Here is a 27624-nt window from a genome sequence, read left to right as displayed (position 1 = left end):
GCAGCGCCCAATTTACCCCAGATTTTGCAATACTTAACTGAGATGCTTCACAAGGGCCTGTCCTTTTCTTCCATTAAAATCCCCGCCTCAGCCATTTCAGCTCACTGTAACACAGAAACCTCCCCTCTTCTCTCATCCTTTGCTCAAGCAGTACCTCAGAGGGGCCAAAAATTTGAGACCATCCAGGAGAGCTCCAACCCCTGCCTGGGACCTTAACTTTGTATTGGAGAAACTCACTCTACCTCCTTTTGTGCCAGCTGCTACTGCAGACTTAAAATTTCTTTCTTGGAAAACAGCTTTCCTTTTAGCAATCACTTCAGCTAGAAGGATATCTGAATTACAGGCTCTTATGGCAGTGGAGCAATTGATCATCTTTCATGCGGACAGGGTGTCACTCAGGACCAATCCATCTTTCATGCCCAAGGTGGTTTTCAGTGTGGCTCTTAATCAGTCCATTCATTTGCCAACCTTCTTTCCTAATCCACAGAACAAAGGGGAACGGATTCTGCATTCATTGGATGTACACAGACAACTTAGATTCTCCTTGGACAGGACTAAACCTCGAAGAAAATCGGACCCAACTGCTGGTAGCATTTGCTGCAAGGGCAGAGGGGAAGGCTATTTCAAAAGAAACCATTTCTTGATGGATAAGCCATTGCATTAGTTCTGCTATAAGCACCATGGAAAACCTATTCCCCAGGGGATCAGATCTCACTCCACCAGGGCTGCATCTACTTTTGCAGCCTTTCTCAGAGGTGTTCCTACAAAGGGACATCCTAGAAGCTGCTACTTGGAGTTCTGTACATACATTCACCAGTCATTTTCATTTGCCAATTTTCTCTAAATCCAGAGCTGACTTTGCCACTGCTGTCTTTCAGGGCCTTATTGCTGGCCCTAATGCTATATAAACTCCTCCTCCCAACCATTGCTTTGGGAATCTACCCAAATGTAATGACTGCAACAGTGAAACACGAAGAACATAGTACAGCTTTGTACACTTACCATAAATGTAGATGTTAGAGTGTATTCACTGTTGCAGTTTTGGTTACCCTCCCTCCAGCCCCCTAATTTCTTCTGGCTATACCTCCACTTTCCTTTACTATGCTTAAAAGCCTTTTTGATGTATTTGCTTTTTGTTGGAGGGGTATACCTTTGTGTTTTTATGTTTATTTGCTCCCCATTGGGGGGGGGGGCACCTGTCATCTGGGGCAAGAAAAACTGAGGTAATGACGTTGGCTGCATGTTTTATACCCCTGATGACTTGACGTCATGGAAGAAGGGACAGCAAACGACTCCGGACCCAAGACTTTAATCAGGCCGACTGAGGGCTACCTGCAAGCAGAATACCCGAATGTAATGACTTCAGCAGTGAATACACTCGACCATCTACATTTATGGTAAGTGTACACAACTGTACTTTGCCCTGCAACAAATAACTGCAGAAGTTATTCATCCTTCTCCCCTTTCAAAACTTTTCCTTAGACTTTTAGGTTTAATGGCTGCCTCAGACACATTGGTGCCTAATGCAAGATACTACATGAGAGTTCTGTAGTGGATTCTCAGTTTATCAGTCCCTGATGTTTCAGCTGCTGCATGCACCAATGTGCCTCGCACTAATTTTCATAAATAAGTTAGTTGGTGGTTGACCTCACCATTGTGTTAGAGTTGTGGGTATTTCAAGGGGAAGACTGTTTAAAGCTCTTGGTCAACTACAGAGGCCAGCCTTCACATCAGTGGTTTAAAGATTAGGGCAGTGCTCCAAGTGTTGCAGGCCTTTTAAAAATCCTTGTTCGGGTGTGTGTAATAGCTGTGCAGATGGACAGCATGACATTAGTATGGTATATCAACAAGCAGGGAGGAACCCAATCGTATCCACTATGCTGGGAAGCCATGAGTGTTTGGCAGTGGACGGTGTCTTCCTGTCACTTTCTGATTGCAAGCACAAGCCAGGGACTCCAGTGTTCTGGTGAATAAACCAAGCAGATCTATTCTTCTGCCACAGTAGTGGTCCCCGCAATCGGTCAGCGGCAGCACAGAGTTTATCACTTGTGCCAGCCTTGCTGCAACCTTTTCTGTGTCATAGCTGAACAGGTGCAGCAGTTATTTTTTCCCTGATCTGTCCACAGAGTCAGTCACTGAGGGACTTTATACTCCCCATTTAGCCCCTGTTCCTTTCCTCCCATAACAAAATTTCTTCAGAAAGCTAGAAGGTGCAAGGCCAGAATTATACTTATTGCCATCTTTTGGCCCCAGTAATTTTGGTTTGCCTTCCTCTGGGTGCTGCATTCTCATCTAGATTTTTTGAATCACTTATTAGGTCAGTCTCACCAGAACCTTAAGATCCTGAAATAAAGCACATGGATGCTCCTGTTTTGAATGTGGCAACAGGTGCTAGGCTTTCTGCTCCAGTAATCCCTATTTTGCCTTCATTACAGAAATCCAATACTAGAAAAGTTTGTCGGTAAATGGAGATGATTTTACCATATGAGCTTTGTCCAAAAGGCTGGATCTTTTTTCAGTCCATCTTCCATCCATTCTGAATTGTTATGATGGAGCTTTTTCACAAAAGATCCAGCTTCTTGACTATCCAAGGTACAGTTAGCAGCTACTCCAATTTTCACGTTGGGCAAAATCAGACTTCTGTTACTTCTGTTAATATTTCTAAAGCCTTATTGAAAAAAATCTTTCCATTTAAGATCACCAGTAAGAGATCTGGCTCCCTGTTGGACATTATTGTCATGCTTCAGGTTTTAACAAAAGCTCTCTGAGCCTGGTGATACAGCAGACTTAAAATGTCTTACTTGGAAAATCCTTTTTCTGATGACTGTCACATCTGCAAGGAAGATTTCGGAGTTGCAAGCCTTGTCCTGTAAACCGCTATATCTCGTCTTTAATCAGGGCAAAGTGTCTCTAAGAATAAATCCTAATTTTCTCTCAAAGGTGGCATCTGAAACTAATCTTAATCAGACTATCAGTATGCCAATGTTCTTCCCAAAATCTGCTAACAAAGGAGGCTGTATTCTGTATTTGTTAGATGTTTGAAAGCTCAGGTTTTATTTACATAGGATTAAGGATATTAGGAAATCTGATCAACTTTTCATTGCTCTTTCCAATGCTAAAATTGATTAAGGAGTATCAAGTCACTTTTAAGATGGCTTTTCTGAGTGTATAATGTTTGTGCATTTGAAGTTAGGATTGACCTTGCATAATAAACTGAAGGCTCATTCTACCAGGGTGATAGCTACTTCTACTGCCTTTATGGGTAAGGTTCCCATTGACTAGATTTGTGCAACAACTGCTTGGTGTACTGTTCATAATTATGATGACTCCCTTCTGGCCCAGGCAGCTGTGGTTCTCCCACTTGGAAATGGCTTTAGGCATTACCACAAGCTTTCATACAGACTGGATCTACTCATGCAAGAACAGGGGAGTTTGACACACCCCAACATCAGTCAACTTCGGTTGACTCCCTGGATGGTAGTGTCTTAATTCATTTTATGCACTTGTTTATTGAGGATGTGCTGCAGGTACAAATGGAGGCAAGAAAACCTGATACTTTAGGGAGGAGATGGCATAATGGTTAAGGTCTTTACCTCACATATACAAAGCACAGGGTTTGATTCTGACCTCTGGTTGGTGGCTAGGCTTGAAATAGTCTGAAGACTGAGCCTGTGAACCTATGTAATGTGATCAATTAAATGGTTCATCTCCCAGGCCCATGCTTACACTTATCAAGGGTAGCAGAACTTGTCAGAGATTTGGGATACATGGCTAGGCTTAAAAAGGCCCTCGTATTCGTCAGCCTAATAAACCTATGAACTAGAATGTCATATTTTATCAAATGGAAAAGGTTTTCTAGTTGCTAGCACAACCAGCACACATTCATGGCTAGTTAAGTGGTTGTACAGTGTTTGTGTGAATTACTGTCATATGCCCATTTTTACTTCATTTTGTCTGCCCATAGATCCTCCTCTTTCAGTACAGTCTCATGTCAAAATGTTTTTGAAAAGGTTTTGTGTAATAGGCCTACAAGGAAATGGTGGCCCCTCTTTGGGATCTTTATTTTGTGTTAGAGGAGCTAATACTTGCTCCATTTGAGCCAGCTAATTTAGATGATTTGAGGTTCTTGACATGGAAAACTGTTTTACGGATGGCTGTGACATCTGCAAGAAGGGTGTCTGAGTTGCTAGCTTTTTTGGTCAGTCAGTCCTATCTCGTTTTCGATAGGGATAGGGTTTCTTTGAGAAATCTTCCTGTTATGCCTAAAAGTAGTTTCTGAGTTTACTTTAAGCCAAATTATCTATTTCCTCATTTTCCTTCCTGAACCTAATAATGATGTAGAAGGGATACTCCGCACCTCTGTCCACAGACAACTCTAGTACTGTCTTGACAGAACTAAATCTTTCAGATCAATGATTCATTTCTTGTAATGGTAAGAAGGGACAACCTCTGTCAAAATAGACTATTTCTTAATTATTGTCCAAGACTATGTTTGGTATACTAAGCACAACAAAACTATTCCAGATAGGGTCAGGGCCCACTCTACTAGGGCCATGACTTCATGTATAACTTTTTGGAAATGGTTGTATTCTAGAAGCTGCTATTTGGTTCTCTGTGCATACTTTTACAAAGCACTATAAGCTTGATTCTTTCCGTAGGTCCAGATCAAACTTTGCGAGGACCATTTTCCAGAGCCTCCTGGACTCTTCTCCTTCCGTTTGCCAAATGTGGTTGGCCATGTTTATCTAACTGTATAACTAAGTTTACTGCAGCAGCGATCAATATGATGAACACAGTACAGTTATTTAAGTAAACTTACCATAACAGCTGATGTTTGAATGACCACTTGTGCAATAGTGCTCCCTATTTACACCCTTCCCTCATGTTTTTGGTTTGTTTTTCTTGCCATGGTGAGGACATTTATTTATTGTTGTTCTTAGCATTGTCCTTTCAGGGCTCAGCCTCCCTTTCCACAGAAGGTGTACTGAAGCTTTGGAAGCTGGCTGAGTATAATAACCTTGGCAGGATACAATTTGTATAGGTACGACTACTGCAGCAGTGATCATTTGGACATCTACTGTTATGGAAGTTTACTTACACAACTGTACTTTCCTTAGGACCATTTTCCAAGGGCTGCAGTTTCCTTAATTTACTTCCATCTCTCTCTGTTTTCTAAGCTTTGGTGTCTAGCCAAAGAGCATAGGCTGCTTGTAGCAGTGATCTAATGCTGGGCATATTACAGTTGTAAATTAACTTACTGTAACAGTAGATGACTTAACAGATCACAGTTTACTTTTTTGTATTGCTAGGTTGAGGATGTATTTAATTTTTTTGTATTTGCCAGGTTGCGGATGTATATTTACTCTTGTGTATTTATACTTGTTTTACATTTCCTAGCATTTTTTTCCTTTCAGGGCTATTGCCATGCTTCTTGAGGTAAGAAATCTCTGAAGATTTTGGCACCAACTGCTTTTTATAAGGAGCTCTGCTCAAGCTGCTGGGAGTAAGTAGAAGGTGCCATTTTTTCTTTTTTTTTACATTTGTTGACCGGGAGAGTCCTAATGGGTACATGTCCATTTTCAGCAGAGGCCCGGGGAAAAAAGCTCCACAGCACAAGTAACAGCACATAATTGGTGTATACATAGCATGCACATTTACTTAGATATACAAAGCTTTTTAAAATTAACAAAGTTGCATAGTTATGCATCATAAAATTAACATAGTTTCATGGAGTGTGCACATCTTATACAGGTTTAGAATTGGATGCTACAATACGTAAGTGGGCAGAAGTGAAGAGTGAGCTATTTATGTCAACTTTGTCAGGAGTTGAATTATCTTACATTATACATTTAGGATGTGTACATTTTAGATGTGGTCAGGTGTGTAGTATCAGGTGAAACAGAGTTAAGTGATAGGTGGTAAGGATTAAATGAGAGCAAGAAATGCAGGTGTAAGGATGTAGGAAGAAAGAAAGATTAATTTTAAAAAGGTATGTAAGAGAGTGTCCTGTCAGTGTTGTGGTGTGACTGTCTATGTAGGTACTAATTAAGGGGCAAGATGCAAAGGTGGTGTTGGGAGGAAGCTAGATGTTAAGAAAGCTACAGATCCTCTTAGTGGTATATTGGAGACGGGGGAGCAAGAGAAAGGGTAAGAGGGTGAGCAAGGTTGGGTTGATTTAGCTTTGATAGGTTGGCCAGTTGGTCATACTCTTGGCAGGGTGTAACCTGTTTAGGCTACTGCAACAATGATTTATTATATCATCATCTTTTGTGGCAAATTAACTTACACAGCTGTACTATCTTTTCATTTCTCAGCTCAGGTGCATTAGAAAATCGCTAGTAAAATGCTCATGTTCTATCCTAAATAAGAAGGCCAAACCTCAGAAGGGAAGGAATGGCCACTGCAGGAAGAAATGTAAAGCTGAAGACAGAGGGAAGCCTAGAAGGCTTAAGGGCTGTGATAGAGTAATCAAGTGTTACTGTGTATAGCTCATTCTTCTCACTCCCTTGAATTCCCACTGTATCCCTCTCCTTCCCCCCCCCCATTCTCTCCCCTTGCTTACTCAATGAATTCCACTCTTCTCAAAGATGAGGGATGAGTTGTGTTTCTTTGTGAAGCAGTGGGAGGCCATCACTCAAGATGTTTGGGTCCTAAAAATAGTTAAACAAGGTTACAGGCACAGTTCCAAAAGAAACCTGGATTTATAGGTGCCCTTTTGTCCCCAGAGACCCGACAACACCTTACATCTCCACAAGTAGAAAGTGGATATAGAGAAAGTCTGAGAAGGAGGTACTGGGGTTCTATTCCATACTGTTTCTAGTCTCCAGAAAAGGAGGACCCTGAGAAACCCATTCTAGACTTTTTCATACTAAACTTCCAAAGTTCAAGATTATGCCTTTGCAGAACCTTTTGCCTTTGCTCCTTACACTAGTGTACATGGTGACATTAGCTTTAAAGGATGTATGTCTTTACATCCCATAGCCAAGGTTGACAAGTATTTCTTGAGAATTTGAGCCAGGCGACCTTCTTGCCCTTTGGTTCATACTCCAGTAATTGCATTTTCTAGGGCAATGTGTGTTTGCATCTACCCTTATCTGGATGATTGTCTCACTGAGGCTATGTCCAAGGAGGAAATCCACAAGACTGTGCAAACGACTGTCAACTACTTCCTATCCCTAAAACTAACTTAAACCTTTTTGAAGGTCGGTTGTTCCTATTAAGGCAAAATGTATTTCCTCCCAGGAGAGGTGATACTTTCTCTGACATAGTACTTCAGAAATATTTCCTGCCTAAGACGGATCTCTACCAAGGGAACTCCTCACAGTTGTATGATGCTCTGCTTTTAGAATATTGTTGGTCCCCCTAACAAGATGACTTGAAAATTGCAGCACCACCTGAGAAACAGAGAAACAGGTGGTACTACCATGCTCTGTCCTCAGTGCCCAGTTCCACTGTTGCCCTGCATTAAGGAAGACCCTCATGGTGCTTCCTTTCAAAATAGAACCAGGCTACAGACTAGTTTTGGGAGACCAGTTGAGCAAAATTCAGGTGGACTCTAACAATTGGTTGTTTAACAGGAAATATGTTCTTGGATATTGACCACAGTTTATGTGCTAGAGAAGTAGGTCATTCTCTTTTTCCAGAAAACAGACATAAACATTGGCGTAGAACATCAACTTGAGAGGCCTGGGCAAGAGATACTTTCTCCCTAACCTGGGCAGGTCTGTTCCTGTTTGCCTTTCCTCTTATAATCTTGTTTTCCAGGGTATTACAAACAAATTGAGAGGACTGACCAAGAGTTCTGTTGATATGTTTTGCCCCAGGCAGCATTAGTTCTCTGTATTGATATGAACCTGACAAAGGAAGAACCAGATGTTCTTCGTTCCCCATTGCTGCAGTCCTTACTATTGGGTGTAGTCCGCTGTCCAGTCGGCCCGAATACCAGAGTATATGGCTGTCGTCGGTCGAAGCGCGATTAGACTGACGTCAGTGCGTCCAGGGTACTAATCATGACCGGCGTCATATCTCAGTCTTTTGCCGCATGGTCGATGCAGAAGCAGTTTTATGCGAGGTGCAGGTTGGCGTTCTGAAATATTTCCGAAACCGGAGTTTCAGACCGAAGCAGAGTTGGCTAAAGTACCCGTTGGGGAACATTTTTGTTTTCTTGCCTCAGTATTTAACGGATGTCAGAAAAAAGTGAATAACTGTATTTCTTGGAAACAGATACCTCATAGGGATTGCCATACCTTTGTGTATATTACCTTGTTTAGGGCCTGAGCACTGACGTTGTTGGTTGCCGCTCTTGTGCTAGGTTTAACAAACGGCACTATTAAGAGGAGGTTAGACTGTGCCAGGTTAGTGTTTGGGAAGCGTTGCAATTATAAAATGCCGCTGGATGCTCCGCGCCCGCTTCGTCAAGAAGCGCAGGACAAAACAGCGAAGCCTAGGGTTGATGAACCGGCAGTCCCGGACGCCGGTTCTTTAGAAAACTCTGTGGAGCCAGAGGTTTTGCCAGGAGTTTCCATGGAGTCTCAGGCAGAAACTTTACTGTTACAGGATGTGCCTTCTCAGGAGGTAGGCCAGGCTGAGGGCTTCTCAGGTAACTGTTCTTCCTTCTCTCTTCAGGTAGTTAGAGCCTCTCCTTCTGTTGCCAAAACTTCTTTGAGAGGTAGGCCAAGTTCGGCTTCAGTGGGGGCTTCTCCCTGGCATTTGGGTTCTGTACCTAAGAAACATATGCTTAAAATGGCAGAAGATTTGATTACTATGATTAGAGGGTTCTATGCCCTCCTGATAAGAGGCCTAGGGTGGAACCGGAGTTTGATAGTTTTGAACAGTGTTCAGAGGCTTCTGAGTCTTCCTGAGGAAGATTTGCAGGAGTATCCTCCTTCTGATTCTGATGTGGATGATGCCACTCCTACAGCTTCTCCTCCTGAGGATTTCTCATTTTCAGAGACTCTGCATTCCATGAGGGAGCACTTTAAATGGGAAGGCCAGGATTACTCTGATTCCAGGAAAAGGCTTAGGGAATTCTTGTTTTTACCCCAGCATAGGCCCTTAGCTATACCTCCTGTGTTGAATGTGGTGGAGGATGTTTTTGCAGAGGCTTCCCTGAACCCTGACTCTTTGCCTCCTGCTCCTGTTAAACCTGATAGGTATTATAGGATGCCCGAAGCTCATAAGTATTTGTTTAAGAGTCCTAGGTCGGATCCAGAAACTGTTTCTCAGGGGCCTAAAGGTGTTAAGTCCTCTGTGGTTAAAATCCTGTTCCCACTGATAAAGAGGCAAGGGCTTTGGATAGGGGAAAAGAAAGTGTATACTTCTTCCACTCTAGCCATGGGAGGCGTTGGTGTCAGTTTCACATGCTAAAATATCAAAATTATCTCCTTTCACAATTGAAATCTAAGGTGGATGCTTTGGCGGAAGGTATTGAGTGTAAAGAGTTGCTGGATTTGGTTCATGTGTCTGAACAAGTGGGTAAGCATTCTTTGCAATGTGGTTTTGATGCTGTACAGGCCTCCTCGGTGGCTGCCACTAGTTCTGTTCTTCGCAGGCATGCCTGGTTGAGGATCAGAATTTAGCTGAGCATGTTAAGACATGGATTTTGGATGCTCCTTTACAGTCTGATGTGTTGTTTGGTTAGCCTGTGGAAGCAGTTTTAAAGAAAATGGAGGACAAAGCTAAGTCTATGCAAACTGTTAAAGATTTTTGCAGGTGCAGCCACCGAAGTTTAGTAGAAATTGGCCTGCTAAGGGGTGGACATATCCTGCTTATGATTCCCAGTCTAGGGGTAGGTCTAGGCGTGGTAGGGGCAGGGCTCAAGGGTTCTTTTAGGCCTAGAACAGGGAGTTCACCTGCTCAGACTTCTGGTGAGGGGGGGTCAGTCCTTTCGTGAAACAGACCCAATGACCTGCCTTTTCAGCTGCCAGTAGATTCTCGTCTGGCAGCTCCTTTGGGAAGACTGTCTCTTTTCAAAGAAAATTGGGATTTAATTACTCAAGACAGATGGGTGTTGGATATCATTCACCACGGTTGGTTTTATTTCACACAATGCCCCCTTTCAAAGGCATGCCAGACGTTCCTCCTCCACAAAGAAAAGAGGCTCACAAGCAAGTTTCTCAGTTACTCCAGATGGGGGCCATTCAGCCAGTCCTGTATCAGAAAGGGCCTAGGATTTTATTCTCGCCTGTTCCTAGTACCAAAGAAGGGGAACACGTGGAGACCAATTTTGGATTTATCTATCCTCAACACTTATCTGGACATTCCCAAGTTCAAGATGTTGGCGTTACAACAGCTTTTACCTCTGCTGGGCAAAGATCACTGGATGGTAACTTTAGATCTCAAGGAAGCTTACCTTCATGTGCCTATAAGGCTAAGTTGCAGGAAGTATTCCGGTTTCGAGCTGGAAATTCTCATTATCAGTTCTCTGCATTGCCCTTTGGCTTATCTACTGCGCCCAGAGTATTCACAAAGAGTTCTGGCTCAGTGATAGCTTACTTCAGGCTACAAGGAATTCAAATCTATCCTTACTGCAGACGCGACTGCCTGATTCTGGCTCAAGAAAGGAAGACCTTCTACAGACATCTGGAATATGTTATAGCAGTGCTAAGATGCCTAGGGTATTCTGTGAACGAAATAAAGTCAGTCTAGTACCCTCTCAAGACATGTGCTTTCTGGGTGTGAGACTGAATACAGCAGCCAGATGGCCTTTTTAACCCGGACAAGCAAAGAGTCTATCACTTTGCCCCATCAACTGTCTCATCAGTCCGCGCTGACTGCAAGGACAGTCCTTCAAGCGTAGGTTCATGGCATCTTAGTATTTTGGTGCTTCCCAATGCCAAACTGCATATGAGGAAGCTACAATGGTATCTCAAAATGTATGGACACAGCACTGCAGGATTTGGACACTGTCATTCAAATAATACCTTGCCTTCAAAAGAATTTTGTGGTGGGCTCAGGAATGTCACCTAAACAAGGACTCTCTGTGACCGGCCAGGCACGTAGTCAGATTTAACGACAGATGCCTCGGACATTGCTTGGGAGCTCATCTAAATGGAAAGTGGATACAAGACAAGTGGCCTGCCAGACTACAGCATCTACATATCAACATGAAGGAGAGATATTACAGTCCAGTTTGCATTAATGGCTTTCAAGGAGTTACTTTTCCAGGGCAGGTGTTGATTCTAACAGACAACACAACTGTCATGGTACATCAACAAGCAAGGGAACACATTCTTATCCTCTATGCAGGGTAAGCAATGATTTTATGGGGAACTGTGCTTAAGCTTGCCCAACTAACTCTTTGAGCAAGGTTTCTGCCAGGAGCACAGGTTTCCTTGCAGATGTGTTAAACCAGGCAAAATCATGGATCCCCACTGCAGTGGAAACTGGATCTTCATGTATTTCAGAAATTGACAGTGTCATGGGGAACTCCAGTTGTTCAGCTTCTACTGAACAAGATGGCAAATTATTAGCACTAATTTCTCAGCTCAGGTGCATTAGAAAATCGCTAGTAAAATGCTCATGTTCTATCCTAAATAAGAAGGCCAAACCTCAGAAGGGAAGGAATGGCCACTGCAGGAAGAAATGTAAAGCTGAAGACAGAGGGAAGCCTAGAAGGCTTAAGGGCTGTGATAGAGTAATCAAGTGTTACTGTGTATAGCTCATTCTTCTCACTCCCTTGAATTCCCACTGTATCCCTCTCCTTCCCCCCCCCCATTCTCTCCCCTTGCTTACTCAATGAATTCCACTCTTCTCAAAGATGAGGGATGAGTTGTGTTTCTTTGTGAAGCAGTGGGAGGCCATCACTCAAGATGTTTGGGTCCTAAAAATAGTTAAACAAGGTTACAGGCACAGTTCCAAAAGAAACCTGGATTTATAGGTGCCCTTTTGTCCCCAGAGACCCGACAACACCTTACATCTCCACAAGTAGAAAGTGGATATAGAGAAAGTCTGAGAAGGAGGTACTGGGGTTCTATTCCATACTGTTTCTAGTCTCCAGAAAAGGAGGACCCTGAGAAACCCATTCTAGACTTTTTCATACTAAACTTCCAAAGTTCAAGATTATGCCTTTGCAGAACCTTTTGCCTTTGCTCCTTACACTAGTGTACATGGTGACATTAGCTTTAAAGGATGTATGTCTTTACATCCCATAGCCAAGGTTGACAAGTATTTCTTGAGAATTTGAGCCAGGCGACCTTCTTGCCCTTTGGTTCATACTCCAGTAATTGCATTTTCTAGGGCAATGTGTGTTTGCATCTACCCTTATCTGGATGATTGTCTCACTGAGGCTATGTCCAAGGAGGAAATCCACAAGACTGTGCAAACGACTGTCAACTACTTCCTATCCCTAAAACTAACTTAAACCTTTTTGAAGGTCGGTTGTTCCTATTAAGGCAAAATGTATTTCCTCCCAGGAGAGGTGATACTTTCTCTGACATAGTACTTCAGAAATATTTCCTGCCTAAGACGAATCTCTACCAAGGGAACTCCTCACAGTTGTATGATGCTCTGCTTTTAGAATATTGTTGGTCCCCCTAACAAGATGACTTGAGAAAATTGCAGCACCACCTGAGAAACAGAGAAACAGGTGGTACTACCATGCTCTGTCCTCAGTGCCCAGTTCCACTGTTGCCCTGCATTAAGGAAGAACCCTCATGGTGCTTCCTTTCAAAATAGAACCAGGCTACAGACTAGTTTTGGGAGATCAGTTGAGCAAAATTCAGGTGGACTCTAACAATTGGTTGTTTAACAGGAAATATGTTCTTGGATATTGACCACAGTTTGTATGTACTAGAAGTAGGTCATTCTCTTTTTCCAGAAAACAGACATAAACATTGGCGTAGAACATCAACTTGAGAGGCCTGGGCAAGAGATACTTTCTCCCTAACCTGGGCAGGTCTGTTCCTGTTTGCCTTTCCTCTTATAATCTTGTTTTCCAGGGTATTACAAACAAATTGAGAGGACTGACCAAGAATTCTGTTGATATGTTTTGCCCCAGGCAGCATTAGTTCTCTGTATTGATATGAACCTGACAAAGGAAGAACCAGTTCTGTAGCTTCAGCATGTGGATGACTTGAGTCAGAACAAGGGGTTGGTGATTCACCCCAGTCTGTGAACACGTAGGCTGACAATGTAGATGATTTAGCACTCACACCTCCCAGGCACATCCTCCCAGGCACATCAGCGTGTAGAAGGTCTTCAGATTTTGACTGAGGCCATAAAGCTCAACACAAAATCTTGCATTGCAAAGTGGAATAAGTTCATCATTTGTGCTGTAGCAGAGGACAGTACCCAGTTTCAGCTCAGGTGTCTGTGGTCTTCACCTTTCTATCAGACTGTTAGAAAACTGGCCTATTTTGTACCATTGTGAAGATGTTATGCCATAGCCACTTTTTATCTGCCTCTGTCCTCCCATTTACAAGTAAAACCAAAGGCCTCCCCAAAAAGGAGATTGCTATACCATAGCATTTTAATGTTGTGTTGGAAATGCTCACACTCCCGCCATTTGAACCACCTGATTCTACATTCGTTACGTTTCTGCCTTGAAAGGCTGCCCTTCTTTTGCCTTGAGTTTGTTCAGGTGAGCTTCAAAATGGTAAGCTATCATATGTATGGAACCATTCTTGTTTCATAATCGTGGGGTCATGTCCCGATTGGTTATAGGACTTTCATTGAATTAAGCTGTCTGACCTTCCTCTGTATTTTTTCTTTTTCTCAAATTAAGGGGGAAAGAATTTTGCATTCCCTAGGAGTGCATAGACATTTGAAATTCTGCCTGAACAAAAGAAAGCAGTACCGGAAATCTGATCCAACTCTTTGTTGCTTTTGCCAGGGGCAAGGAGGGGAAAACCAGTCAAACACTTCTGTATGGCTAGCTTATTGCATTGCCTTCTGCCACTCATCATGAGTGGTTAGCCATCATTATGATGGGGCCATGGCCACCACCATAGCTTTCCATGGGAGAAGGGGATACTACATAGGCAGCTTGAAAGCAGGTACCTGAACTTCAGTACTTGGCAAGTATTTTCAGGCCCAGGGAAGGCTTTCCACAACAGTTTTGCAAGTTGATCTGTCTTCTCCACCTTCAACAGTCCAAACAGTCTCTAGTTATTCACTGTAACTGTACCAGTACCCTCTTTCCTTCCCCTTTATAGCTGGGATGCCTCTGGTTTGGAATGAGTCTCTAGCCTATCCATTTGCAGCTCTCCCCTCTTCCATCTGATCAGGCACACTCCTAACAGTTTAGCAGGGCCAGAAAAGTCAAGTTTTAGGATTCTTATTTTGCTTTTCCTACTGGATGGGTCATGCTGTAGTTTCACAGAGAAAACCTACACCTGCTAGCTTAAGAATGATACCCCCGACAACATGACTCAGGCATGGGAGGGAGTCCGCCAGACCATGGAGGGGGGAAGAGCTTCCTTGTGTACATGCTTGCTCTCCCATGTATGCAGTGAGGGCTATTGTGCAGAAACAGCTTGGCAAAAACGTGCACGTCTCTGATTCTATACTGCATACCATGTTCTTCTTTTAGCAGAGGGTGCCAGCGTTACAGAGGACCAGAGTGCCTCATCTGTTCCCCCAAAATGGTGTAATCCCACCCTTCCTTACCAGTTGCTCCATATTCTGGGTTGTTACCATTATTGGGTTACCTGGATTGTAGTCCAGGTTTTATTGCTATAAGGTCATAGATTTTTACTAGGCTTTTGTTCCAGCGGACCATTTGTAGCCTTGCCAAAGATCCCACCAGTTTGCCAAGATGTGAATTAATATCAGACCCCTACTTAGTTTTGGCACTTTTCTATAAGAGCTTGAGGGGTCAGCCAGTGCCATTACTTTTCACATTCCCTTGATAAATCTAAGAGCATTGCAGTGGTACTATCCCCATCAGCTGTTTCTATTAGACTTCCCAAGAAGAGTGGTGCTTTAATGAATTGCCTTTCCTAACACCGTGTTGGCATCTAGGCAGTAATATACTGGTGCTGAGATGGAGATGCAGGCAGCCCTTGCACAACTCCGAACTACTATGGTTGGTAGATTTGAGTAGTGCATTTTATTCTTTTTTTTACAGTCAGGTTAGTCCCACTGGGTTTTGCAGATTACTCTCAGGAGAGACTTGAGTTGTATTTGCATAGATGGAAAATGTGGCCAAGGCACTAGAGAAATTCCCCTGCTCTCCTTTCTACTGTCATTGTATCTTTGATAGCTAAGCTATCACTAACTCAGGTAGATGGGGACCTGTCCATTTCCATTCTTTCATCAAAATTACTGTCTGCATAGTCTTTTTCAAGGTTTTTATAGCAAGTGGATGTAAAGCAGGATGTCATACACTCACATCCTTTGAGCTCTTAGTTAAACCTAGTATGAAGGTTCCATTTCACCCTTGTCCATTTAATTTTCTTGATTACTGTAACTGACCTGAGATTGGTATGTGAATATTTTTTTGTACATGTCGTACAATAGTTTGATTTGCTACAAAATTAAATTGAGTTCCATATGAATCAGTTGCTTGTTTTTATTTTCTTCTCTTCCATGCCTTTGAATTGCATACACACACACCTCTCCCCCTGCTGGATGTACAGATGGTGTTGCTGTTCTAGAGAATCACTTACCTGGTGTTTGTGGGGAGAATTTTAGCTGATATGCACTGTACATAATAGCAATTAAGCATTTGTCACAGGTGGTGAAGTTTTGCTTGTTGGTGTACTGTACTTTGGGTAGTACAGTGGCTTAGTGATTTAAAAAAAAGTCTGCAGGTTTCACAGCAGCAAAGTCCTGTGTCCGGTTCTGACCGCAGTCATTGTGCGTTTATAGAGATTCCATGTTTTTCCTGTGTTTGTGTGGACTTTCTTCCACATCCCAAAACATGCTGTTTGAATTGGCTTCTTTAAACTCTCCTTTAATTGTGTGTGTCTCTGTCTCTGTTTTGTGTGTGTGTGTAATATATATATATATATATATATATATATATATATATATCTATACATATATATCTATACATATATATATATATATATATATATATATATCTATCTATATATATATCTATATATATATATATGGGTCTACTTCGGGAGACCGAACCGACGATTCGCCGACACGCGGGAAGAGGAGACTAAACGACCGACAGGTAGGTTCACCGACAGGGAGATTCGCCGACAGCGGAAAGACCGACAAGGGAAATGTGCGATCGTTACATGATGAGTGTGCGACAGTGACGGAGTTAGGAGCGGTCAGGTAAGTGTGCGAAATTGTGGGATGTCGGGTTAGGCTGTGGGACAGGTGAGTGTGTGTTTGTGTCGGAGGTAGGGTTGGGTTAGGTAAGTGTGTGATAGTGAGGGACTGTAGTTTTGGGACGGGTTAAGTGAGTTAGGGTTAGGGTGCAGGTAGGTGAAGTGTGCGATGGTGTCGGTGCTTGGGTTAGGGGTGGGTAAGTGAGTTAGGGTTAGGGTGCAGGTAGGTGAAGTGTGCGATGGTGTCGGTGCTTGGGTTAGGGGTGGGTAAGTGAGTTAGGGTTAGGGTGCAGGTAGGTGAAGTGTGCGATGGTGTCGGTGCTTGGGTTAGGGGTGGGTAAGTGAGTTAGGGTTAGGGTGCAGGTAGGTGAAGTGTGCGATGGTGTCGGTGCTTGGGTTAGGGGTGGGTAAGTGAGTTAGGGTTAGGGTGCAGGTCGGTGAAGTGTGCGATAGTGTCGGACGTTAGGGTTAGGGTTTAGGTTTAGGTTAGTGGATGTGTTGTTGTGTGCTTGTGTATTTGGCGTATTTTGTGTCGGTGTTTTGTTGTTCGGTATGTTGCGGTGTCGGTGTGGTGTGTTGTCGGTTGTTTGGGGTCGGGATGTGTGTGTCGGTGATTAGATGCGTTGGTGTATGAAAGTAGACCCATATATATATATATATATATTTTTTTTTTTTTTTTTTTTTTTTTTTTTTTTTTTTTTGTATAGATAAGATATACTCTTGTCCTTGTGGTCTGGGTTATGGCTGAACTGTTGGATGAGTTGACTTAACCAGATAGCAAATTAATAAAATTTACTTGGATAATGTAGGAGTTACCTAAGAGATTGAAAGTTTATTTGACCAAGCAGATCTCTGCATTTTTTTTTTTAATGCTGTTATGCTTCATTTAAACTTGGTTCACTCTGCCAAGTTTGTACTGTTTCCCTTCATTTTTCTTTTAAGAAACATGCTTAACTGTAGCTTGTTAACTAGATCTAGTTTATGTGACAGGGCAAGCTCTTACTTTTGTGACATGACTGTTGGTGATGTCCTTCTATTCATCCATTGCAGTATTCTTTACATGAGGGAGTTACCAGTATACCAAAGACTTTTACTACTAAGGTAGATGGTATGGCTGACATAGGTTGCTATCAGACCTAGGCCATACAAGTGATGTATGTGTGCATCATCCTCAGAACTTTTTTTGCTGCCAGTCGGATCGCCAGTCCCGAATGTGTCTCTGATGCTGGAACAATTTTCTTCAATAAAAATAAATACCCCATTGTGGAACTTGTTTGCGTTTTGCTATTGTTTTTTTCTTGGTTGAAAGTTAGTCATCCAACAAGAGGAAGTGTGAGAGTGGAAGGCAAATTCCACACAAGGACAGCCACTCACCACGAACATAAAAACTGTTTGATTTGTCAGTCATTCGTACCTAAAACCCTTTGTAGTCGACTTTCGCCCCCCTCATGATTTACTTAGAGAGCCATCATCTGCAAATTCTAGCTAAAAGTGTGATGTAGGGTTCTTCGGACCCAGCAACTGAGCCTACCAAGCTGAAAGCCAAAAGACCTAGGCCCGAAGCAGAAGCTGCACCTCTCCTGGCGGAAGTCTGTCCCGAGGCGCATGATAGCCCAGAGGCATGCTCTGTTTTGGATCCGGATCCACAGGCAGAGCTAGTTTTACAGGCCAGCATGTCCAGAGATGCCTGACAGACATTGGGTCCCAATATCCAGGGGGAACCAAGACTCATCATGTTGGAAGGCCCTATAGGAGTCACTCAGATTGTAGTGATTGAAGATGTTGATTCGGATTTGCTAGAATATAGACCTATGTCCAGTCTCCCCTCTACATCGGATGGACAATCCTGCTAAAAAAAAATCAGAAAACCAAACATTTCTCACCTCCTCCAGACTCTCAGAAAAAATGGCAACATTTTGCCCAGGGCTCGTTCAAGGCCTTCATGGCCTTGAGGCCTACCTCTGGGTCTCCTCCCTCTCCTCTCTCTTGGCCTACTTTCTCCCAAAAAGAGGTCATATTTACAGCTACTTCAGAGGAAGATTCTTCCTCATGACGACAATGACTCTTTAGCTTCTTCCTCTCAAATCCCTTCACCCTTGGACTGTGCTTCCCCTGAGGAAGACTCCAATGGGACGGACTCCACTTTGGAGGAGATTTCTTTTGGTGAAACCCTCTCAAAAATGAGAGACCACTTTAAATGGGACAGCTGTCAAATGTCTAAGGTCCAAAAGAGATACCACAACCTCCTCCAGGTGGAGACCCTTTGTTCTTCATCTATCCCTGCCTTTGCCTCCATTTCCCTACACCCTGACTCACAGCCTCTGGCCCCTAAGAAGCTAGATGGATATTATAAAGTGCCCCAGGACTGTAATTTCCTTTGTAAAGCCCTTGTGGCAGACCCCACTGTCATCTCTGTAACCTCTGATAAGGCCTCCTGATCCCTTCCTTCTACTTCTCTTCTACCCTCGGACAAGGACAGTAGGCAACTCGAGAGGTTGGGGAAGAAAATCTACACCAGCAACTTTAGCCTTCAGGGCTTTGAATGACCAGACCCACATGACTTAAGTACTCTATGGAACTCATGGATCAGTTGTCCAAGATAGTATGTGACATGCCAGATTGAGAATAAAGCCTTGGCATCTTCCCTTATTGCTGGATTCTCCCAGATGGTCCGACACTCTGTCAAATGCAGCTATGATACTGTTGAGGCTACCTCCAGAGCTGCAGCTTCATCCTCAGCATTAAGAAGGTTTGCCTGGTTGAAGCTTCAACCCCTCGATTTGCCTTGTTGAAGCTTCAACCCTTCCCTGAGGACATCAAGGCGAAATTCATGGATGTTCCCCTTGACAGCTCAGCCTTAGTTGGTAAACCATCTGCTGATTTTTTTCAAGCTTTTCATGTCCCTGCAGGAAAAGAGCAAGGAGTTAAAAGACCTCAAACATATATTATGATATCTCCAGTTACTAAATTTCACAGGAACTGTCCTGGAAAACAGGTATTCATCCGCAGACAATCCCAGACCCCCCCAACCCAAGCCTTCCAAAGGGAGCAAGAAACCACATCACTTCTCAGCATCTTCAGATGCTTCTCATGTGGCTAAGCAGTCCTTTCCTGATAGAACAAGCTGTTCATCCTGACTCCTGAGGACTACCTTGCAAACACCCCCACTCTCCCTCCACCTGCCCCTTTCCACCTGGGAATCCATAACCCAAGATGCGTGGGTCCTGCGCATCATCACATATGGATACTGTATGGTGTTGGCAACCTGTGCCCCCCTTCAGAGGTATTTCTCAACCTCCAGCAGATGCGAAACCTCTTTTCCCTCGGGTATTGGAAAACCTGTTAGAACAGGATACTATACAACCAGTGTCCACCCCCAAAAAGGAACAGGCTTCTATTCCCATGTTTGTTTCCCAGGAAGGAAGGGCCATGGAGACCCATCCTATTCCTTTCTTTTCTCAGCACCTTCCTGAAGGTACCTTCTTTCAAAAAGTTAACTCTTTAGACCCTCTCTCCTCTGATCCTCCCACACACCTTCCAGGCATCCAGAGACATCAAAGATACCTACCTACATATTCCCATTCATCCCAAATTCAGGAAATTTCTTAATTTCTCTGTGGGATCCTAGCACTTTCAATTCTCTGTTTTGTCTTTTGGTCTTTCTACAGCCATAGGGGTCTTCACAAGTTGTAACCACATAAATGTTAGAGATGAAGCCTCTGGTCCTAGCCTTTCAGTCCTTCCAGCCCCTCCTAAGGCCAGGACAGCTGCGAATCTACACAGACAATATGACTGTTCTGACTGATGGCCTGCATGCCTTTTCAGGGAGAGGGCATGAGTTGACCATCCTTCCAACCCCTCAATATATAGTGCTGCTCACACACTGGATATTGACATGCAGGTGGGAATGTGCATTCCCGCTGATGCATCATTTAGATATTTGACCCATTATGTATGGGGGTAAGATAATCATGTAGAGTGTACTCAAGTTTGATTGATTAGGATCCATGATTCAACTTTTGCCTGTATTGTTTAGGGCAGGTGGGTAAGTATGTAGAACTGGCAAGCCTCAACTTTGAGATTCAGTGTGGAGGACAAAAATACTTATAAAAAATACAGACACCTGTGGGGTCTGCGTATTGCTACTTAGTGTTTAAAGATGCCTGCCCATTAAAGTGTGTTTTTGCATGTGACAATTTCATTTATTGTCCTTTAAGTGTTAAGTCAAGACCGACAAGCAAAGGGAGAAGGGGATCAATTTCTTGCTGTGGGAATGGGAAGCAGTTTAACTTTAGTAATGTTATAAACTTGATGAAAAGGAATGCCGTAGCAGGTATATTGGTCGGGGAGTCAAGCTTTCTTTCAGAACATTATGCATTGTTCCTTAATTAAAATCACGTTTTCTTCATCTTACTTGCAAAATGGGTGGCAACCGCTTGAATTTCTGGTCCAAGAGAGGGACCTGTATTAGTTGCTGTAAAAACATTACGAGAGAGACCCCAAGTGCCTTTTCTGTTTTCATCAGGAGCTTATCAAGTATTTGAAGAACTTCTAGCAGCAGTGTGCAACATAGCTTGGGCTAATGTAATTGAACCGTTGCATTTGGAGTGATAATCCAGAAAATAAAGGAAATAGTTTAAATTAGGGAGATTCCTGTTCCCGGATCTGACATAGTTTTTTTTAATGTTCAGGATATGCCAATAATGTTTCGTTTAGTCTTAGTGGCATATTTTAATCCAATTAATGTCTTATTTGCCTATAGGTTTGTGTGATTGTGTTGTTCAGTGGTGCACTCAGCTGCAAGAATGAAGTTTTTATGATCATAAATGAGAATTTAGTTTGTTTTATTTAATCTGTTGCTTTATCTTACAGTGTATATTTATGAGGCTGCCATAACATACTTTAATGTGAATATAGTGATCATTTTCATGGTGTGCAAAACAAGTGCACTCAAGCTGAAAAAAAGTCATGCATGACTTTGTGAGATTTTTTTCATTGATTTCCTAAAAAAAATGCATATTGTGAGACTTGGTGAGGATGGTTTTATTTACTGTGAGTTTTGTTGACTGTGGAACATTTTTTTGTTGTGAATGATTTAGTACTAGATTTGGTTAATTTGCTATAGCACATACAATCAGGGTAGATATCAAGCTGTAGTTTGTCATCACTACATTTGTTGAAACATGCATTTTGTCTGAAAGGCATCCATTCATTAAAATAGTTTTGAAAAATTATTACCCATCCAAAGCATCTGTAATGCCTGAATTACCGTCAATTGTTTTCGAGTTCTCTCCCATGTTTGTCAGTGCAGTGAATCTTTTTGAAAGTTGAGAGGATTTTTACTGTACAGCGTATGCAGAACTGATGCACTAGACAAAGCTGTCACGCTGTTATACCAGTAAGTGATCTCCCTTGTTAGCTACAGTTCTTGAAACAGGTGCACCTCTGCAGCTCTTCCACACTTCCTGTCAGTTTTAACTGGTATTGAAAGACAGCCGTCATATATTTTCTTTCCATGTAGTGCATATGCTGACATATCATCCTGTGCTATTGCTATTCACATTGGCCCAGTAGTGGGCGCAGTTAAAAAACACATTGCCCATCAGTAAAGTGGCTTTTCTTACTGAAAATACTTTGTTGAAACACAATTATTTTCAGTAATTTATCAACAATTTAATACCAGGGCTGCTGTTATACAAAATTAATAACTAGTTGAATTTATTTGTTATAGCTTTACAGTTTTAGGGCAAATTGCTGAACATTTGCCCTATTGCAACCCTGTGTACTGGTTGCTCTAAATGTTATGTCCTAGTTTTGTGTATAGCATCTTAAGCTAGCATCAGTGATGCAGATTATTTTAGCATGATTTTTTCACTGTATTTTAAAATCTCTGTGGGAACTTGATTAATTTCATGATTTCTTTATTTTGTCAGTATTATCATTTTTTCAATGATTTGTTTGCACAGATGACACAACACCTGTAACAGAAAGCAAAACTATTAAAAAAGACGCTCCTTTGAGTGTGAAAAGTCAGCAGCAAATGGCAGCTAAAATGAAATCCAAACGTAGGTGTGCAGCTAAAACAGAGAAAGATTTCAGCAAAAGGGAGAGAGGTAAAAGAAAAGGAGGAAGAGGGAACAGTGACTCTGAAGGCGAAGAAACGGTGCTGTCAGATGCTGAATGCAGCCTTGATGAGGACTACAGTCATGGTGGTGAAGAGATGGGTGATGAGTACAGTGTTAAAATTCTCAGCTTCCTTCAAGAAGCATCTCAAGATGAACTCACTTTGATACCTGGTTGTTCTGTCAAAAAGGCTCAGAAGATTGTTGAGCTCCGGCCCTTTAACAGTTGGGAAGCACTGGTAAATCTTTCATATTATTTTTTTATATATTCAAATGCGATTGATAGGCAAGGTGTCTTGTATCTTGGAAGGCATAGATGGGTGGCCTTAGCCTGATTAGGCTTGAACAGTATTTCTCACCTTGAGCCAATAGCATTTCATATAGTGTCATATGACTTAATTTTGAATAAATTAAGGGGTGATTTTTCTTAAAATTCAAAGCTGATTGGCTGGCAACAGTGTCACTCATTCTAGTAGCATAGAACTTAGTGTATTTCACTGCATAATGAGAAATAGCAGCCTGCATTAAGGAAGAGGATTGCCAGCTTGCTGTGATATGTTTAACTGAGAAGCCATGCAGGAGCTAAGAATGTGGGTGAATTTCTGCTGTTTTAGCTGCTTCTTGGATGAGAACAGACTACCAAGGGCAACTTCATGACTCAATATGCCGCCAGAAGAGCTTTTCAAGCTTGCCAGATATGAAACAGCCTAGTTGTTCCTCTCCTACTGGAAACTTTTTTGCAGTTGTTTGTACTGAGAAGAAGGAATGCAGTCAGACTGTTATGGATTCCATTTTTTTACTGAATACACTTTTTTACAAAAAAGGTTAGGATATTTTGTGTTACAAGATTGCTTGGTACAAATCAGAGACATGCAAAGAAGGCATAACTTGTTTTGGAGGTAAGTTATTAGAGCTTTGTATATGTGTGTGTTTCTTTACACTTTTTCCTTCTAAACAATGCAGTTTGACTGTTCATGATGGCCAGTACAAATGGACTGTGCAAGCATAATTTCTTTTCATTCTGCTTTCTTGAAGGCATGAATTTTATGGGGAAACATGCAGGCCTTTTTACTGCAGTTATCCTTGCGTAATTGTGTAAAACTGTAAATCTTTGATGCATTCCTAACTAATGCATTATATAAGGGTCTATATAAGGGTCTGTTTGCACACAAAAAAAGATTATACACATTTTAGTATGTTAATTATATTTATTTCTGTAGTAAGTAGTTTTTTATTTTATTTTTTTTTATAAGTTCAGTTGATTGTAGTGAGGGGAGAGCATCATAGTTTCATGTGAACGCATTGATTTGTAGCTTACCAACTTTTATATGTTTTAACCAAATATTAAGCATTTTAGAGAATTAATTGATATTAATGTATATGCATATTTATGTATGTAATAGTGATTGCACAGATTTATAAAGTTGATCTCTACCTACGAAAACCGTTTTGCCTGAAGCAGCTGACTTTTTCAGAGAACATCTGTCACATAAGTAGATTACTCTTAGACATGTTGGGCTTTGTCAAAACTAATTCTTTATGTAGCTTTATTTTTTTTTTTTTGCCAAAGGCCCCCACATTCCTCACCCATTGACTAGCTGTATAGATGTGTTTTGATTTAATTTTTTTTATACAAAGCTTGTTTTTTTAGCAACCTCACCCATATGTTTGCTTAGTGGCTGTAACTATGCACATTAAGTAGAATGAATAATATATACTGCAGCAGCTGTTCAGCCTTTAGATGTGGGTGCACTTTAAATCTCCACTTACTTTTCACGGCATTCCTTTTAAGTTTTATCAGTGGTCTTAACATTGCTTCTAGCATAAAAAGCATGTGGTAACCAATAATTTATTTTAACTGTCCTTTATTTATAAGTGTGCATTTTGTCAGTGACTGTACTTCAAGATGTATGCAGTAGTTTTCAGTGAATGCTTGATGTTTGTTTTGTTGCCCAGTAATTATAAAACATTGCTTTGTTTGAACACTGCATCCAGAGGTACTTCTTGTAGTGACTGATGTACTATTTTTAAGACTGAGACTTTTACAATTAGTGCAGAAAAGAAGTTTCCCTAACATTTTAAATGATTTTGTTAAAGTGGAGGAGCCCTTCATACCACCTCTATTGTAGTGTGGGGGAGGAGGTCTGAAATTACTCGTTTTGTGCAGCCCTGTCAGTATTATTTGCCCTGTCCTCCTAATCAATATTTCATATACATTGCAAGTGTTCAGTGAAAACATTAGTGAAAGTAAACAACATTTTAGTGGCACTTCTGAAACTACTTAATTTAAAAATGAAACAGTGCCTTGGATGTAGAACACTACAGCTAACAGTGGGACATTGTTTTCTGACCTGCGTTTTTTAAACTGCATAATTGTAATCTGTTTTAGAACATGACTGCTTGCATAGTAACTAATAGAACCTTACTTTTGATGTCCCATGTCATATGTAGAGTTTTTATGATGATGATTTGCTGAAAGTGGGAACTTGGGAACATACAAAGTATATGACAAAAATGTGTCCCCAAAGCTGGTACTTTTCTAGCAGTGTGTGTGTATGTGTCTGTGTTTCACATGATGTAAATACAGCATCAGGCTTGCAGTGGCACTGATGTGTGAATTTAAGACTGATGTTGTCCTGTCAGTTGTTTGGCAGAAATGATAATTTCTCCCCTGAAAAGAGTTCACTAGTCAAGTGGTACTAACACAGTCAACAAGCAATAAATAAAATAATATATTTGTCCAAATTATGACATTGTCAGCAGGTCTGTATGTGTATGCATGCCAGTAAGTCTTTTAATTCTCTTTTTTTAATCATATCAACATGGTTCAGATCTTGTTTCAGAATATCAGGAAGCATTATTGCTCCTTGGTTGTCGTTATTATTTTTAATTTATGTGGTTTTATTATTGGATGACTACTTTCTCTTATCACATCTAACAGGGAGACCGCTGCTCACTGTCTCTGAAAATGTATTCCTCCTCATCTTGAATTTTTTTCATTTTTTGATTTATTGAATGCTTTTTTTCCTCTTACCTCTACGATTTTTTTCTAAAGTGTCTGTCTTTTGTTCTCTGTTTTATAATACAACTATTTGCTGGTATTTTTGTGCACTTCGTTCTTCTAGGCTGTGGAAGTACTTGGTGCTGTCCTGTTCAGTGTGTGGTAGGAATTTGGTCACAATTTTTGTTTCTAGTTTGTGGGCATCTTTTTATCTAAATTGGTTTATTCCAGGGACTTGATACCTAGAAACAGCATATGGTGGGAACTCCACAGTAAAGATTTGTCTCCAGCTTCCCTTTCCTAGTAATCAATGTCCCTGTTCTCCATTCAGCCATATTACCTTACCACAAAGGAGTGTGTACCAAGGTTATCATTTTGTTTTCTGTACATCTTCCCCATTGTTAGTGACTGCATACAGGTTATTGTGCTATAAATGTTCACAGCCTTGTTTGCCATTCCCATTCTTCTGTTTTGTTCAGCATTTCCTGTACATGAGTGCCAGTGGAAGTGTACTGCACTGGCAGGGTCTCGATATATTCTACATTCGTCTGATTCTGTTTCTGCACCATTGCAGTGGGTTAATGTTCAGCATGGCATTGATAAAACGACAGCATGGGAAAGTGTGATTAGGCATACATTAGGAGCTGTTGTACTACTTCTGGTGGTAGTTCAGGTTTGTTTTAGTGGTCCTTTATTACTTAATGATGAGTCAGCAGGTTTTAGTCACACTAAATGCCATCCTTGCTCTCCCCTGGAAAGCTGATTTAACCCGCTACAGCTAACAGAAATTTTGTTGTATGTACCTCCTTGGTAGAGGTATATTCAGACTTGCACATCTTAGTTTTGGATGGGAGAAAATGGTTTTGATAGACATTTAAGATGATGCCAGTTGTTATTTTGTTGTCAGCTGAAATTATTTGAAATTGCTTAGTGTCTGTTAACATGGCTTGAGTTCTTTGTAGACAATTTCAAAAAGTGAAATAAGCAACTTTATTTAAGTTAGTGCAGAGGCCCGTACCCCACAGCTTTGATATTATTTGAAATGCCCAATTATTGTAAAGTGATTCTTCACATTTTTCATCACATTGTTTATACTTTGATAATTTTTAGCTGTTGGTATTAGAAGGCATCAGTGCTCACTGATTATTTTCCATTACAGTTTCAACTCTTTCCATTAGCATGGTTATGTTCCATTACAGTTTCAACTCATTGTATTAGCATGGTGGTTATTGTAGCTTTAATTCTGCTGTTTTGTTTAAAAAGCTTGTTTTGGCAAATCTACACTTGGTCTTAAGTTTGCTGCACAGCTGCAGTTATGGATGCTGTCTGTTTTAGTATAATGTAATAGAAAGAGCAACGTTTTTTGCTACATTGTTTGTTTATATTTGATTATTCTTAGACCAAAATAATGGGACTATGAAACTGAGATTATGTAAAAATTATGATATGCTATGGGAAGATTTTTAACTGTATCTGAGGAAAATTAATTTCTTCACATTTTCATTGCTATTTTTATCTTACTGGAGCAAATTATTGTGAACATCTTTCAGATAACGTAATAACTCTTTGCTGTAAATTAAATTCCTCAGGGAGGGCATTCCCATCACACTCAACCATTGGTTTCAAGATGTAGACTTCTGGTTATGCAGATGTGCAGAACTCTGATCCAGTGATATATTATAGGGAGAAGCGATGTTCTCACGTAAACTTGAGCAAAACTGATAACAGTAGCATTGTATGTCAGGAAGTAGGTGTGCCTGTTTTTTTTCTCCTTTGGATAGGTAAAGCACCTAGTCATTTAATGTGAGGTGTCTGGCCAGGAATTTGTATTTAAGGTAATGTTTCTAGCCTTAGCACAACAATATTAGTGGAGAAGTAATTAACTGTTTTGCTTAGCACTGGTCTTCAGCTTGGAGCCTGTCAACCTCTTTGTTATTGTGCTTCTTTGTATTGCATGAATAACTGTCAGTGTAAATAAGCAATATTGCTGCAAGTCTCAGAAGGAAGTTTCAGCAATTTGTAAACCATTGTTTGAATGAATTTGTACCTTGGTGACACGAGAAAGCAACATGGAAGTCTGGTGTGGAGTACTGAGATGCCATAGGCAGAGAGATCACCAGCACAAAACTTAACTTTGGTGGTATTCTGTATTGGAGTTATTGTTTTCCCCTTTGTCTTCATCACTGCATAGTTGAGTTTTGAGATGTTTCCATGTGTAGTGGGAGTGAGGGTGCCTCAGGCTGGCACACATTTGATATCCCATATAAAGCTT

At 41.4% G+C, this 27624-nt stretch overlaps 1 protein-coding gene across 1 annotated transcript in view; it reads left to right on the top strand.

Moving 5' to 3' along the window:
* The window catches only part of SMARCAD1 (SWI/SNF-related, matrix-associated actin-dependent regulator of chromatin, subfamily a, containing DEAD/H box 1), a 3333959-nt gene that overhangs the window by 808486 nt on the left and 2497849 nt on the right, over nucleotides 1-27624 (top strand). Inside the window, exon 8 of the mRNA XM_044061375.1 lies at nucleotides 22196-22590. Coding sequence (XP_043917310.1) covers nucleotides 22196-22590 — 395 coding nt within the window. The remainder of the gene's footprint in view (nucleotides 1-22195; nucleotides 22591-27624) is intronic.

The sequence above is a fragment of the Protopterus annectens genome, chromosome 2.part0, assembly GCF_019279795.1.
Source record: "Protopterus annectens isolate FY-2018-M chromosome 2.part0, PAN1.0, whole genome shotgun sequence".
Classification (NCBI taxonomy): domain Eukaryota; kingdom Metazoa; phylum Chordata; order Ceratodontiformes; family Protopteridae; genus Protopterus; species Protopterus annectens.
This window is presented reverse-complemented; position numbering and strand designations above follow the sequence as displayed.